The 12,722-nt window shown below is 45.3% G+C and overlaps 1 protein-coding gene across 1 annotated transcript; it reads right to left on the minus strand.

The window, feature by feature from the left end:
- Nucleotides 1-1,132: 1,132 nt before the first annotated feature.
- ripk4 (receptor-interacting serine-threonine kinase 4) lies at nucleotides 1,133-9,929 on the minus strand. Its single transcript, XM_085364261.1, has 8 exons — nucleotides 9,662-9,929; nucleotides 6,479-6,770; nucleotides 5,591-5,739; nucleotides 5,208-5,257; nucleotides 3,939-4,097; nucleotides 3,622-3,737; nucleotides 2,887-3,127; nucleotides 1,133-2,794 (listed from the first exon to the last, which is right to left on the minus strand). Exons 1-8 carry the CDS (start codon nucleotides 9,847-9,849, stop codon nucleotides 1,545-1,547), a joined length of 2,445 nt encoding a protein of 814 aa, XP_085220387.1. The 5' UTR covers nucleotides 9,850-9,929; the 3' UTR covers nucleotides 1,133-1,544.
- Nucleotides 9,930-12,722: the final 2,793 nt, after the last annotated feature.

The following is a 12,722-nucleotide window of genomic DNA, read 5'->3' on the forward strand; positions in this document are numbered from 1 at the left end:
TGCTTAATACATGGGCCAACAGAGAACACCTACAAAACAAACTCAGCTAAAAATAGCCGGTCATTGCTAATAGTTATTTTGAGTGTTTTATTCTGAAACTCCAGAGTGGGTGAAAAAGCAATACTGTAAGTTATTGTCCAACACAAACTTAACTGGATGCTGCGATTGGGCAACAAGAGAAGATTATCTGAAGATGAGACGCATCACCAAGCAACGCATAAGACAGAGTGCTATGTACACAAAGCAGAGACATCACGTTGCAGATATTTAACAGGCTCATTTTCTGGGTCTCTGCAAACATGAGCTTAAAAAAACCCAGAACAATTATATCAGCCAGCCGCAATGTTTCTCTGGTTACAAAAAGCTGAGCCCTTGAGGCATCAGCAGTGGCATGTTAGCTTTAGAGTACGATGAAAAGTTAAAGTGGTCTGAGGAATTAGCCAACAGGCTGGAATTGCAGGTAGCACATCAGCGCCCCTTCTCGCTCATTCATCATCTTGGAGCCTGTGATCCCCCTCAGGGGCAGTTCCCATGGTCTGCGCCAAGCTGAATATGCTCCTCAGCAGAGCTGAGGCATAAAAATAATAATAACACTCCAGGTGAGGCTGCAGATGCAGACACGCCAACTGCGCCTGACATAAGGCTTATAATGCCTGCACACGTGCAGCTGGAGCAGTCGGCAGAGACCCGCCGACTGCGAAACACGACACGAGCTGTCGAGAGAACCTTCTCAGAAAGCACTTCTTGAATTTTGCTTTAGAGGAACAAGACTGCACAAAAGATATGTTGTGGAGGAGAGTGGAATGACTTTGTTGCACAAACACTCGTGTTGATGCTATCAAAGTTTCGTTCCCATTTTGAGTGAACGAGTTAAATCTGTGCTTTCTCTCGCTGCAAAAGATTTAAGAACATGGAGATAAATTGGGCTATTGCACAAACATTACCTTGAAAATTATGCACAATTTAGCTAACCATTAAAGCACGAGGAACTATAGTTAGTTTGATCTTACCACGTCTGACTTTTCATGCATGTCGTTTTTATTTGATCTTCTTTCTTACAAAATGCAAAAAGGAAACAAACACCAGGGTCCAACAAAAGATTTTCAGATGTTTAATGGATGTTGCACTGATATGTAACAAGTTGAAGAACACTGAATGCTTTTTTCCTAAAACGCTCGATGAGTCAGTTTTTGTGAATCTATTAAAAATAACTTACAGGCATGCCAGCTGCAGTAATGATCGTGTAAAAGGATTCCAAGAGGACACGGGACACATGCTTGTTACGTACAAAGAAAACAAAAGAAACCAAAATGTGTTTGTTAGGTAAAAAAAAAAAAGTAAACAACATTTTTAATTCAAACACAAAATGGTATTAATACTTTCTATTTACAGTATGTATTTACAACAATATTACAGTGCTTGTAGGGCACAATTAAAAAAATTAAAAGACTGGAATACTATCCCATGCCTATTTGTGAGGCAGCAGAGGATTAGCATGGAAAAACACCAAACCAAAACAGTCCTGTACAGTGTTTTTGCTCCTGTTAGCAGGGAGCGGAGGCACAGTGTGCACTGATGGATTGTGGGCAGTCTTTGTCACCGTGCTCCGTCAGTTTGAGAATGACAACTTTCCTCTGGAGGTGCCTAGCTTCTGCTGGTGCGGGCTCTTCGGCTGCTGGTTGCACAGAGCTCTCTGTAACTAAGTCCTGGCAGTCCTGCGGCAGCAGCATAGTAATGATGTTCGAGTGTCCGCCCTGCACCGCCAGGTGTAAAGGGCTGAGGCCCTGCTCATCTGACAGGCTGCCACCGTCTGGACAGTGATTGAGCAGCTCTTTCAGGACTTCACAGTGTCCACCCTCTGCCGCCATGTGGCAGGGCGTGCGTAGGGCGCTGTTAGCTTTGTAGGGGTCTGCCCCTTCTTCTATCAGCATCTTGACTGTGGGCAGGTGGCCCCGCTGGGAGGCTAGGTGGAGGGGAGTGAGTCCGTGGGCGCTCTGAGCATTGATATCTGCCTGGTGTTTGATCAAGAGCCGAGAGGTGCTGGTGTGACCCGTTTCAGCCGCCACATGTAGCGGCGTCTTTGATCCAACTGATGTCATGTGGACGTCGGCTCCCAGCTCAATCAGGATCCGTGCCACTCGATACTGCCCCCTCTGAGAAGCCAGGTGCAGCGGCGTGCGCCCATCTGTCGTTTGACCATCTACGTCGGCGCCGGCTTGCTTAACCAGCAGTTTGACGATGCCCAGATGCCCTTGCCAGGCAGCATAGTGGAGCGGCGTCCAGTTGTCCTTGCCCTTGATCTGAACATCAGCACCACGGCTCAGCAGCACCCTGAACACATTTTCCTGGCCATGCTGGCAGGCCACGTGAGCTGGCGTGCGTCCCTGTCCGTCGGTCTCGTTGATGGCCGCCGCCCGGTCGAGCAACAGGCGCGTGATAGCCTCGTCGCCATTTTGGGCTGCCCAGTGCAAAGCTGTGTACTGGTCCTCGTCTTTGGCATTCACATTGGTGCTGCGCCGGCCGAGCAGAAGCTCTGCCAGTGACTTCAGGTGCTTCTCTGTGGCCAGGTGAAGGGGTGTGGAGCCGCGGCCGTTGGCGAGGTTAGGATTTGCGTTGTTCAGGAGGAGGAATTTGACAGCCTCCTCGTTACCCAAGTTGATGGCATGGTGGAGCAGACTGTCTCCTCCGTCAAGGAGAAGGTCGACATCCTGAGGCTGGAGGATCTTCATCAGCTTGGCAGTGTCTTTGTTCCTGATGGCCTCACACAGTTTTCGTTTCTGGACCTCAGCAGAATCTGAGCAGTAAGGAGGAAAAGTGATAAATAATGATACATTTTTTCGTGTTACTTTATATAATTCACAGGAGAGGTCTTTGATGCATGCTTACCGTATGTGCCTTCTTTCTCAAAAGACAGCGTGATAGAGTCTTGGGACGAGAAGGCAGAATCTGCAGAGGAAATCCCAGACAGTCTCTTGCAGGTGCTCTCTTTGCTGTGACAGCTGTCCTCCTTCACGCGATCAAAGCTCCTAGAGATCCCAGAATCCACCTGGCTCAGAAGCTCAGACAGGCTGTAATCCTTCTCGGGTAACATGGCTGACTTTGGACGCACTGGCTTGTTGTCATTAACCTGTAGAGCAAAAAAGGCAGGTAGGGTAGTGCGGTTTGACACAATGTTACAGTATACAGTGTGTAACACATACGAAATGGGTGTGAAAGTTCACACAGCTGATTTATCTAAACACTACTGATAGGAGCCATCAGTTCCTGTGAACAGGATGTTTGTTTCCAGTCACGTACACAACAGCACACAGAGTTTTAACAATGCCATCAGTCTACATTCCTCGTATGTGATGCAATGATTGGTCAGGATCAAACATAAGAATTATGTCTGGAGCTCTGTAAAGATAAGCCTCTCGTTGTCTGGATGAGTAGTTAAATATTAATGGCAGAACACATCAGCTGAGAGAGACTGAAGTATAGAACCACTGAGAGGGGTCACGTTTTAAATTCAGGCTAAAATGTGTAAGAGAGTACATGGCTATGTCTTAGAAAAAACAAAAAGAACATTGACATGTAGCTTCGTCATGTAAAAGCAGTAAAAGCTTCGCCGTCGTATCGTACCTGGTCACCCGTGAGTGCTTTAGGGGTCATGGGCTCTGGGTCAGATGTTGATAACCTGGGTGATTTGGGTTCCTCCTGAGGTTTAGAGCAGAGCTCCTCGGCTTCAGATGTGATTTCTGGAACAACAACGTCTCAAGGTCAGGTTGCATTAACAGCAGGGATGGGATTATGCAATACAAAAAGGAAGAAGAGCGCCATAGCACTGCCTTTCACACAGCCAGTGAGGGAACAGAGTGTGCAGTTCAAGGGACAAGCTCATTCCTATAGTGCTAACGAGGGTTGACCACTGTTTGTTAGCAGGTAGAGGCACAACCTACCCTGGAAGCTGGGTCTGGCTTCGGGCTTTGTGGCCCAGCATCGCTGCATGAGGGTCAGGAAGCCTGTGCAGGCTGAAGGTCGACATCGTGGCACCGCTCCCAGGTCTGGACGCACCCCTTTCACCACCTTCACCATGATCTGCAGGATATTGTTCTCTCCTGAGGGGCAAAATCATGCAGTACTTCAGTTTCTAAAAGTCCTTTTTGTTTCACTCAAAAAGCACGTGGTCACGTGGTCTGAGTCTGCTATAATGCTTTTTCTGGTAATGACACATAGAACCAGCGTCTATCGTTATGCCATCATCGCTTCTTTATCGTCGCCATCGTCCTCAGAAAGAGAAGTGCGTGGTCTGTTGTTTCCCACGGAAGCACTCCGAGCTCCTCGTCTAGCCAATTCTATCTGAATGTGGGATCAGCCAAGTCAGTGATTCAGAACAAACAGGTGGAGGCTTTACAGCTACTTCACCTCCTATTGTAGCCGTAATACCCTTTGCAGGTGGAGGAGGAAAACGGGAAGGGATGGTAACCAGGCCACTTATCACTTTTTAATTATATCTGGATCAACAGAGGCGGTGCCAGTGCCAACCCAGCTACCTCACCTTGGCACCGGGCTTCAGAAAGTGAACTGCTACCTGATACGCCTGGGAAAAAAACATCGTGCTTGCCAGTCTGGCCCTGTCCACCTGCCTCCTCTGGAATTTACAGAGTAAACACGAACTACAGCTTCTGTGTGCAGAGCCACACACACACACACACACCTTGAAAGGTGCAACTATTTTTACCTTGTGTTAACTGGAAATTTAGAGAGTCGATTCCAGCAAGTAAAATGATACAACTAGATTGAAAGTCGATTTATTAAGTAGAAGATTGTGTAGAATTGGAGTTTAGAGCTTCTGTTATAAATAAGCAAACTTGTTAATAACTTATTTAGCCAGTTCAGCCATCTCTTGTGGCCAAACTAGAGAAAAAAGTATTTCTATTGAGTACATTTATGGTCCATCTGTCAAGCAGAGCCACTCCAGTGGAAAATGGGGAGACACTAAGTTGAGGGGAAATTTAAAAAAAAGGTTTTCTGATGATAACAACGCTGACCTGTTTTCTCAAACTCATCATGGACCTTTTATTTGTTACTGATTGTTTACAGATGTTACAGAGGTAGGGGAGGCATGCCACACGAACTACTAGACCTGCTGTTCTAGCTAAACTATCAGACTGACATTGGTGATCATAAAAGACACGGTTGGATGGACATCTTGTTGGATGGCTCACCTTGATAGGGTTTCTTCTGTGTGAGAATCCCCCAGATCACGATGGAGAAACTGGAAAACAGGCAAAAATATACATATAAATATATATAAATCTTTCATGGAATAGGTCTGAGATGTCAGGTTGTGCAGCAGAAGACTGTGTAAATAAAGTACATTTACCCTACTCTACAAGTTCTACTTTAGGGAATGAAATTTCCATTTCCACTGTAGGAATAAGTTACTTATTTCCCTTAACAGACAAAGTATCATACCAAATCCATGTGATTAATCTTAGTGTGAGTCAGAGCTTAACTGAACACACAAAATGTCCCAACAACAACAAAAAAAACCCTGCGTTCACACAAAAAGCTTGCATGCAAAGTGCATGAAAAAAAAAAGCCCAACCTGTAAACATCGTGCTTGGTGTCCGACACTCTGTCCTTCTCTATGATGCTCTCAGGAGGAAGGTAGGCAATAGTGCCGCAGAAGCCGTCTCTACTGATGTCATCAGCCCGTGACAAGCCGTTCCAGCGGGCCAGCCCAAAATCAGATATCTGAGACAGAAAGAGATCAGATAAGACCCTCCAACAGAGCAACCCCTCTGCCTTTCTCATGAAACACCACGGCAGTGATGACTAACTTTGCCCGCTGACTATGACAGGCTGCTAAGCTCTTATTATGTGCACTCAGCGGTATGATGAGGGCAACCCAGCCATGTCCCAGCCTGCAGGAGAGGAGAGGCCCTTCAGATTTGTGTTGGGGAGTGCACACCCACACACACATACACACACACAGACAAGGAGATTTAATAGGAGCTAAATTAATCCTGTTGGGACAAGCCCAGGTGAGGTGTTTACATCCAGGTATTAAACACTAGAAATGACGGTTCCCACCCATTACTCTTAGTACAGCTTTGCTGTTTTGGTTGGACAGAGGCTAGGAGACACCTGTAGACAAAAAACATGTGCAGGACTAATTTAAGAATGATGAAGGGGAGCAGAAAAGCACCTCATGACTGGGATTTCTCCTGAAAGTGCCAAACAAACAGTTTTAAAACAAAGAGGGCTGTGGTTTCACTTCATGTCTGAGCTTTCTTCTAGCATTAAAACATGACATCATCACATTTCCATAAACATACTGTAGATTTCCATAGTTGCTTATTCCATTACAAATTACAGAAAGCAAAAGGATCGTGCAAACAACAACAAACACACACCTGGGTCAAAACTACAGATCACAACAAACTGTGTGCGTGTGTTTCCTCCCTTCTAAGCTTCATCACAAACTCTCTACCTTGACGTGATAGTGAGCATCCAGCAGGATGTTGGCCGGCTTCAGGTCCAGATGGAGCAGCGGTGGGTTCATGCAGTGCAGGAAGTTCATTCCCACCGCAGTCTCGTGGATGATGCGAAAGCGGAGCTCCCAGGGCAGCGGCTCATTGGCCAGCAGGGTCTCCAGTGAGCCGGTCTCCATGTACTCCATGACCAGCCCCTGGGGGTCTTCACAGATCCCGTACACAGGCAGGATGTATCGGAACTTGGCTGCCTCCATCTTTTTAGCTTCCTCGAGCAGCTCGGAACGATCCCTGTGTTCAAGGAGGAAAATAAAAATAAAAGATCACGGACTACACAACACTGCATTTTATTGCGTTTCCTGAACCAGGCTCTGTCGCTGAGGGTGACCCAGCAGTTCTTAACAGTGCAAAAAAACATCCACCAGTTTACTGCTGCTTTTCCACTCATCCACTCATCCTGGGGGTTTGGGGGAGGGTGGGGGTGCCGCAGCTGAAATCTGTTTTGAAGTTATTTGGGTGATCGCTTTTTTAAAACAAAGGCTCACACATTCCTCGACTCATGCTTATCTATCAAACCTGCCCTCCCATAAAACATTAACATGATGACTTTGAAGTCACGCTTTGCTCATTAAGCTGCAATAGTTGGTATAACTTTTTGTCCTAACCAAAATTCCTGCACATCACACATCATCCTTACTGAGCTCTTAGCTATGCCAAATATTTATGAACATTAACCTTGAAGGGTGTAGAGGCGTGACCTCTGTATACAACTATAATCCAGGTCTTCCCCGGCTGGTGGTTCTGCTCAAGACAGTCCACCTTGGTCTGCAGAGCATGTGGAGCTCAAACCCAGCTCTTGTTCTCTGCCGCTCAACCTTTGTGCACAGTGCCCCTTATCAGTCTGCCGGGCCTGCTGACATACCTCAAACACAATTGTGTGGGCCATTCATGACCTCACTGCATGCCTTAAGCAAAGGTTGCTTTTAAAATGGAGCCTCTTGATGAGAGAGAGATAAATCACTGTTCATGAGTTTATTTGTAGGAATGTGCTCCAGAGGCAGAGCTGGAGTAGGGCTTCTGTTTTTCTAGTCAAGTCAAGTCAAGTTTATTTATAGAGCACATTTAAAAACAACCAAGGCTGACCAAAGTGCTGTACAGTAAATACAGATAAAAATACAATAGAACACAATTTCGTAAAACACCTCGCTGATCAAATAAAAAATAAATAAACGAATAAATTAAACCTTTCTAAAAGCCAATGAAAAGAGGTGAGTTTTAAGAGCAGTTTTAAAAGTTTCTAGGCTTTTGGAGAATCTGACGTGAGGAGGTAAACTGTTCCACAGTCTGGGTGCAGCCACAGCAAACGCCCTCTCTCCCTTTGTCTTTAATTTATACCTGGGAACATCTAAAAGCATCAGATCGGCTGACCTCAAAGATCTCCTGGGGCGATAAGTACTAAGGAGTTCTGACAGGTAAGAAGGTGCAGTGCCATTTAAAACCTTAAAAGCCAGCAGTAAGATTTTAAAATCAATCCTAAAAGCAACTGGGAGCCAGTGGAGAGAGCAGAGAACCGGAGTGATGTGGTCTCTTTTTTTTGAACCGGTCAACAGGCGAGCGGCAGCGTTCTGCACCAGTTGAAGGCGATGTAGACAGGAACGATCTAGGCCAGCATAGAGGGAATTACAGTAGTCCAGCCGTGAAGTAATAAAAGCATGGACCACTCTTTCTAGATTGTTCCTGCAAAGGTATCATCAACGAAAAGAAATTAGACGAACATAAGAAAGTTCGAAACATAGTTTGTCATTAATTAAAAATATATATATAAAGAAGTGTGTGTCTGGTTATAATAGTTCTTTGTGGCAGTACAAGTGAAGGAGGTACGGATCTCCCCGAATCTGCCTGGTAGGAATAATCAAACATGTCATGGAAGAACGGGCTAGCGCTTGTTTGCGAAGTACTTCATCTAATCCAAAGTGCTGCTCAGCGGCTCTGCTGAACCAAACAATGTCCCTGTTTTAACAGAGAGGCCCGGTAAGACCGGTTCTGCGGCTTCTCGTATTGTCTGTGCCACACAGTGGCAGCCTGCGACACAGGCACACAAAGGTGGCTTTGAGTCCTGGATGTTATGTGTGGCTGAACGACGGTCGCAGTCAAATGACTGTTTATGCGCTCTGCAGATGTTTGAGGGTGATAGTATCTTTGGTTCAGCCTCATCGGATGCTATAAGTCGCACCGCAGGTTTGGGGGGAAGTCGTCACGTCGTCAAAGTTCCTGTTTTGGTCACAGTGACTAGATAAGAAAATCTATCTTTGTTGCATCAGTGTAGCTGAGGATTGATGTCAGTGATGATTTATATCAATAAACCAACTTTTTTTTTTTTTAAATGAAGAGGTCTTATCACCAATCAGCAGCTGGGCTAGGCTCCAGCCCCCCTGTGACCCTGAAGTGGATAAGGGGAAGAAAATGGATGAATGGATCTTGTCAGTTAATATTTCTAATGTGTGGCTGATGAAGTCAGTTTGTGTACGCAGAGTTACATGGAAATGGAAACTTCTCTTCTTCCAAAGCTGGTTTGAGGCAGGTCAGCCTCAAACACACTCGAGAAATGTACAGCTCACTAATTTTCCTTTCATTTGTGAGATCCCGGCAGAGCAAACGAGGGATTTATCAGTCTGAAGTATGAAAGAGAATTCTAGATGGTGATGTAACTTGTAGACCATTCTGCCCACCTATTGAAATGTCCACAACACTGTTTATTGGGGAGATCAGCAGTTAAGCTTTCATAGCAGGAAAAGCAAACAGCTCTCAGCACTGTGGAGCTGCCCCAGAGATCAACCTGCATGTCAGTGCTCCCTCCAACACAACTCAGCAGTGTCGAAATATCCAAACATGCCCTCTTGCTTAGCGTTGAGGCACCTTTACAGCCCCCACAGTGTTTCTAGGCTGGCAGAGGATGAGTCACACATTATCTGGTGTTCACTTTCTCATGCCTGCGTCTAGCATTTGCCCAGAGATTTCTTCAAACGATCACGCTGACATAAAAGGACCTGGTTCAGACTGATTTCTACATCCGGAACTTAGAAAGACCAAAAACACAGGAAGCATCTGAACTATGCCAGAGGACAATACTACTTTTTTCATCAACACCAGGAAAAGATGAACACTAAACAGCTGTGACTTACTTATCATCCACATGAAGGCAGGGAGGGCACTTGATAGCCAGCCATGTTTTCCACTGTACATGCCGGACTTTGTATACTTGTCCAAATCCACCTGAGCCTATTTTCTCCCAGCTTCCAAACTCAGAGGAATCAAAGGTCCTTAACAGCCCCATATTCCCGTGTGGAGAATCCGGGATATCCATATCCATGTTGAGAAACCCGCAAGCAGGGTAAACTCCTTTTTCTTCTTTGACTCCAACCACAAAATCAGAGGAAGTGTACACTCACACACCACCTACCTACTTGTGGGCTCTTCCTTGTTTTTCCCCTCGTCTAGCTCAGCACAGCTCCTCCCTCTATTCAGGTGAAAAGGAGGGGCTGGGCCTGTGTTGCTGCACTGTGACATCATACCCTGGTTTTGAAACACAGAGCAGAGATGGAAAAGTTCACTGGAGGAACTTGACAAGCCACACCACACTGCCACCGAAAGGCTTTACACATGTGCTTTCCAAATGTCCTGAAGTCCCACGCTGTCTCATATATGCTCCGAGAAAGCAGGAGAACGGTCTCTGCAACAAAGCCATGAAGTCAGGAAGCTATTTCATAAACACACCTTTGTCCCACCGTGGTCCATTTTACTGCTAAAGCCGCCTGAGGTGGGTTACGTGATATTGACCCAGCGGTTATAGAATGTGTGGACTCATCTTTTGCTCAGCTGAGGGAACAATGTCTTCTGTTACAGCTGTTACAGTTACTACCAGTGACAAAGATCTGTGGTATTTAACATATTTCATTTCCATGCAGGCCTTTAATCTCCACATTCTCTGCTACTCCATACATATGCTTTCAATAATTCATATGTTCATTAAATGCCTTCTGCAGATACACCGCATCGATCTAAGGACGCACGCACACAGGAGTTCTGTTTCATATCTGTTGTGTGCTTAAATTCAAATTGTATTCATTTGGGTTGCCAGTTAATGAGTGTGACACTTTTTCCTGTGTGCACCTGTCCTACAGGTGTGTGTTGGATACTTTTTAAGGTCAAGGTCAGAAATAAAATATCAGCTGTGGAGCTGATAGAGCTACAGCATATCTATTCAAGGACACCTCCTGCACGCAGGCACCAGCTGGTAAATTATTTATTTTTGTGCTATCATAAAAAGAAGATTAGCCTGTTATCTGCGACTGCTCTGTTTTAGAAACGTTCTTAGACTGACTTTGGGTTTTTGAAATCATGGGATTATTTTCTGCGAGGTTGGTTCAGGGAGACATTTTGCCTCGAATCCCAAACACCGGATTATAACGTCTCTCGGATTAAGACCTTTTTGCCCTCGTCCCCATTCTCTGCCTTCCCACCTCTCACAGCAGACGAGTGTCGTTCCTCAGCCTCATTCTGCAGAATGACTCTTCCTGTTTAAAGGGAGTTCTTCCTCACCGCTGTCACCAAGTGCATCCTCATAGGTGACATCTGATTGCTCTCTCTCTCTGATATAGTAGCTTCTTTACTTTACTATATAGAGCACCTTGAGGCAACTGTTGTTGTGGAAAACTAAACAGAATAAACATAACGAGCCCCTTCCTCAAATTATTACCTAAACTATTAGATAATAAACATGATTAAGCTTTTAAGTTAAATATGAAAATGATTGTTGTAGTTGAACTATTCCAAAATTCCCTCTCTTGGACTTTACCAAAACAGTGCTCTTCTGGTGTTCTTCAGCTTGTGTGGGCAACGGTACGCGACTGTAAAAGCATGATTTCTCCAAACGTGTGAATTTGTTCTGTGTTGCCGTTTGCTAGTGTCTGACAAACCAACCTCTCTGTTTACCTCTGCTTAAGATGTGATATCACCTCCCTGCACCCCAGAGTTAATGAGAAAACTGGAATGACCAGGTAGGCGGTATAAATATGTTATCTGGGAGGCTGCTGGGACAATGAGCAGATCTTAGTGGTATGTGAGGAGCCAGGCGGCCTGCTGGCTCCCATCACTGCAGCAGTTATCAGTGTTCAGCTCCCTGAGGCTCTGCAGAAAGACCGGGGGAGCGGTTACTGTAGAAGGGGAAAGCTGCAGGGCCTTTTGAGTGTGTGTGCACTCTCTCTTGGTCATTAGAATCAAAGACAAACATGTATGAAATGGTATTAAACGTGTCTTTTTACCTGCTTTTATTTATCTGATTAAAAACAAACCAATCAGGACCGTCTTCTGTTAATCACAAACACAACTAAACCTAAACGATCTGCAACAGGGAGCGCGAGGTAGCGCCAACGGTGTAGAAATATAAATGATTGTCTAATTGATATTAAAACATATTAATGACTGCAGTCTAATGGTTTAAGAATGCCACAGAGGAAGTGTCAGCCTGCGACAGCCTGTGTGTGTTGGCATCGTGTTTGCTTCTGACATCTTTCCAGTATGCTTTGTTCTTCCCATCATGCACTTTGTCCCCTCGGGCTGTGCGTGGGCACACATATTACCATAGATGCAGAAGGTGGTGGCGTGTTTATGAATGTTTTAATGAGTGAACACAATGGGTGCAAGGAATTCAAAGTCGTGAGCAGGAAATCAACATCAAGTAGTTGTCAGTGGAACTTTATCGCCATCTACTGGAGGTAGTTTCATATTAACTCATTGAGCTTGGGGATGAGATATGAGACCTCATGTAAATAGAACAAAACAATAGAAAGCAAAGCTGATTCGACCTTTCTAAATACTGGAGAATCTGGGGTTTTTTTCTAGAAGCAGGTCAATAATCCTGTACCCACGTCAGCCATGTTTAAACAACATTAAACATCTATGTGCTCGTGATCCAGGTTTATTAAAGTTTACATACTATAGCCTGTAAATTATAACCTTCCCCTCTAACCCTCATCCAACTAATCACACACACACGTGCTTCCTTCTGTATCTAAACATCTTGTCTTACAACCACGTGAAACTCGTACTCTTGAGTGCGAGTGGAATCGGGGCCAATTCACGGTTCAGTATCTTGCCCAAGGATACTTCGACGTGCCGACTGGAAGAGCCAAGGATCAAACCGCCAACTTTCTGACTGGACTGCTCCACCTCCCGAGACACAGC

The sequence above is a fragment of the Diplotaxodon limnothrissa genome, linkage group LG10 (assembly GCF_057381915.1).
Source record: "Diplotaxodon limnothrissa isolate DT_005_m linkage group LG10, D_limnothrissa_male_GT1.1, whole genome shotgun sequence".
Taxonomy (NCBI): Eukaryota; Metazoa; Chordata; class Actinopteri; order Cichliformes; family Cichlidae; genus Diplotaxodon; species Diplotaxodon limnothrissa.

Coding starts and splice junctions, on each gene's coding strand:
- ripk4 (XM_085364261.1), bottom strand. CDS start 9,849: ATGGATATGGATATCCCGGATTCTCCACACGGGAATATGGGGCTGTTA. Junction 4,098..5,207: donor ACAGAAGAAACCCTATCAAG/GTGAGCCATCCA, acceptor TTTGCCCCTCAG/GAGAGAACAATATCCTGCAG. Junction 2,795..2,886: donor TGAGAAAGAAGGCACATACG/GTAAGCATGCAT, acceptor CTTACTGCTCAG/ATTCTGCTGAGGTCCAGAAA.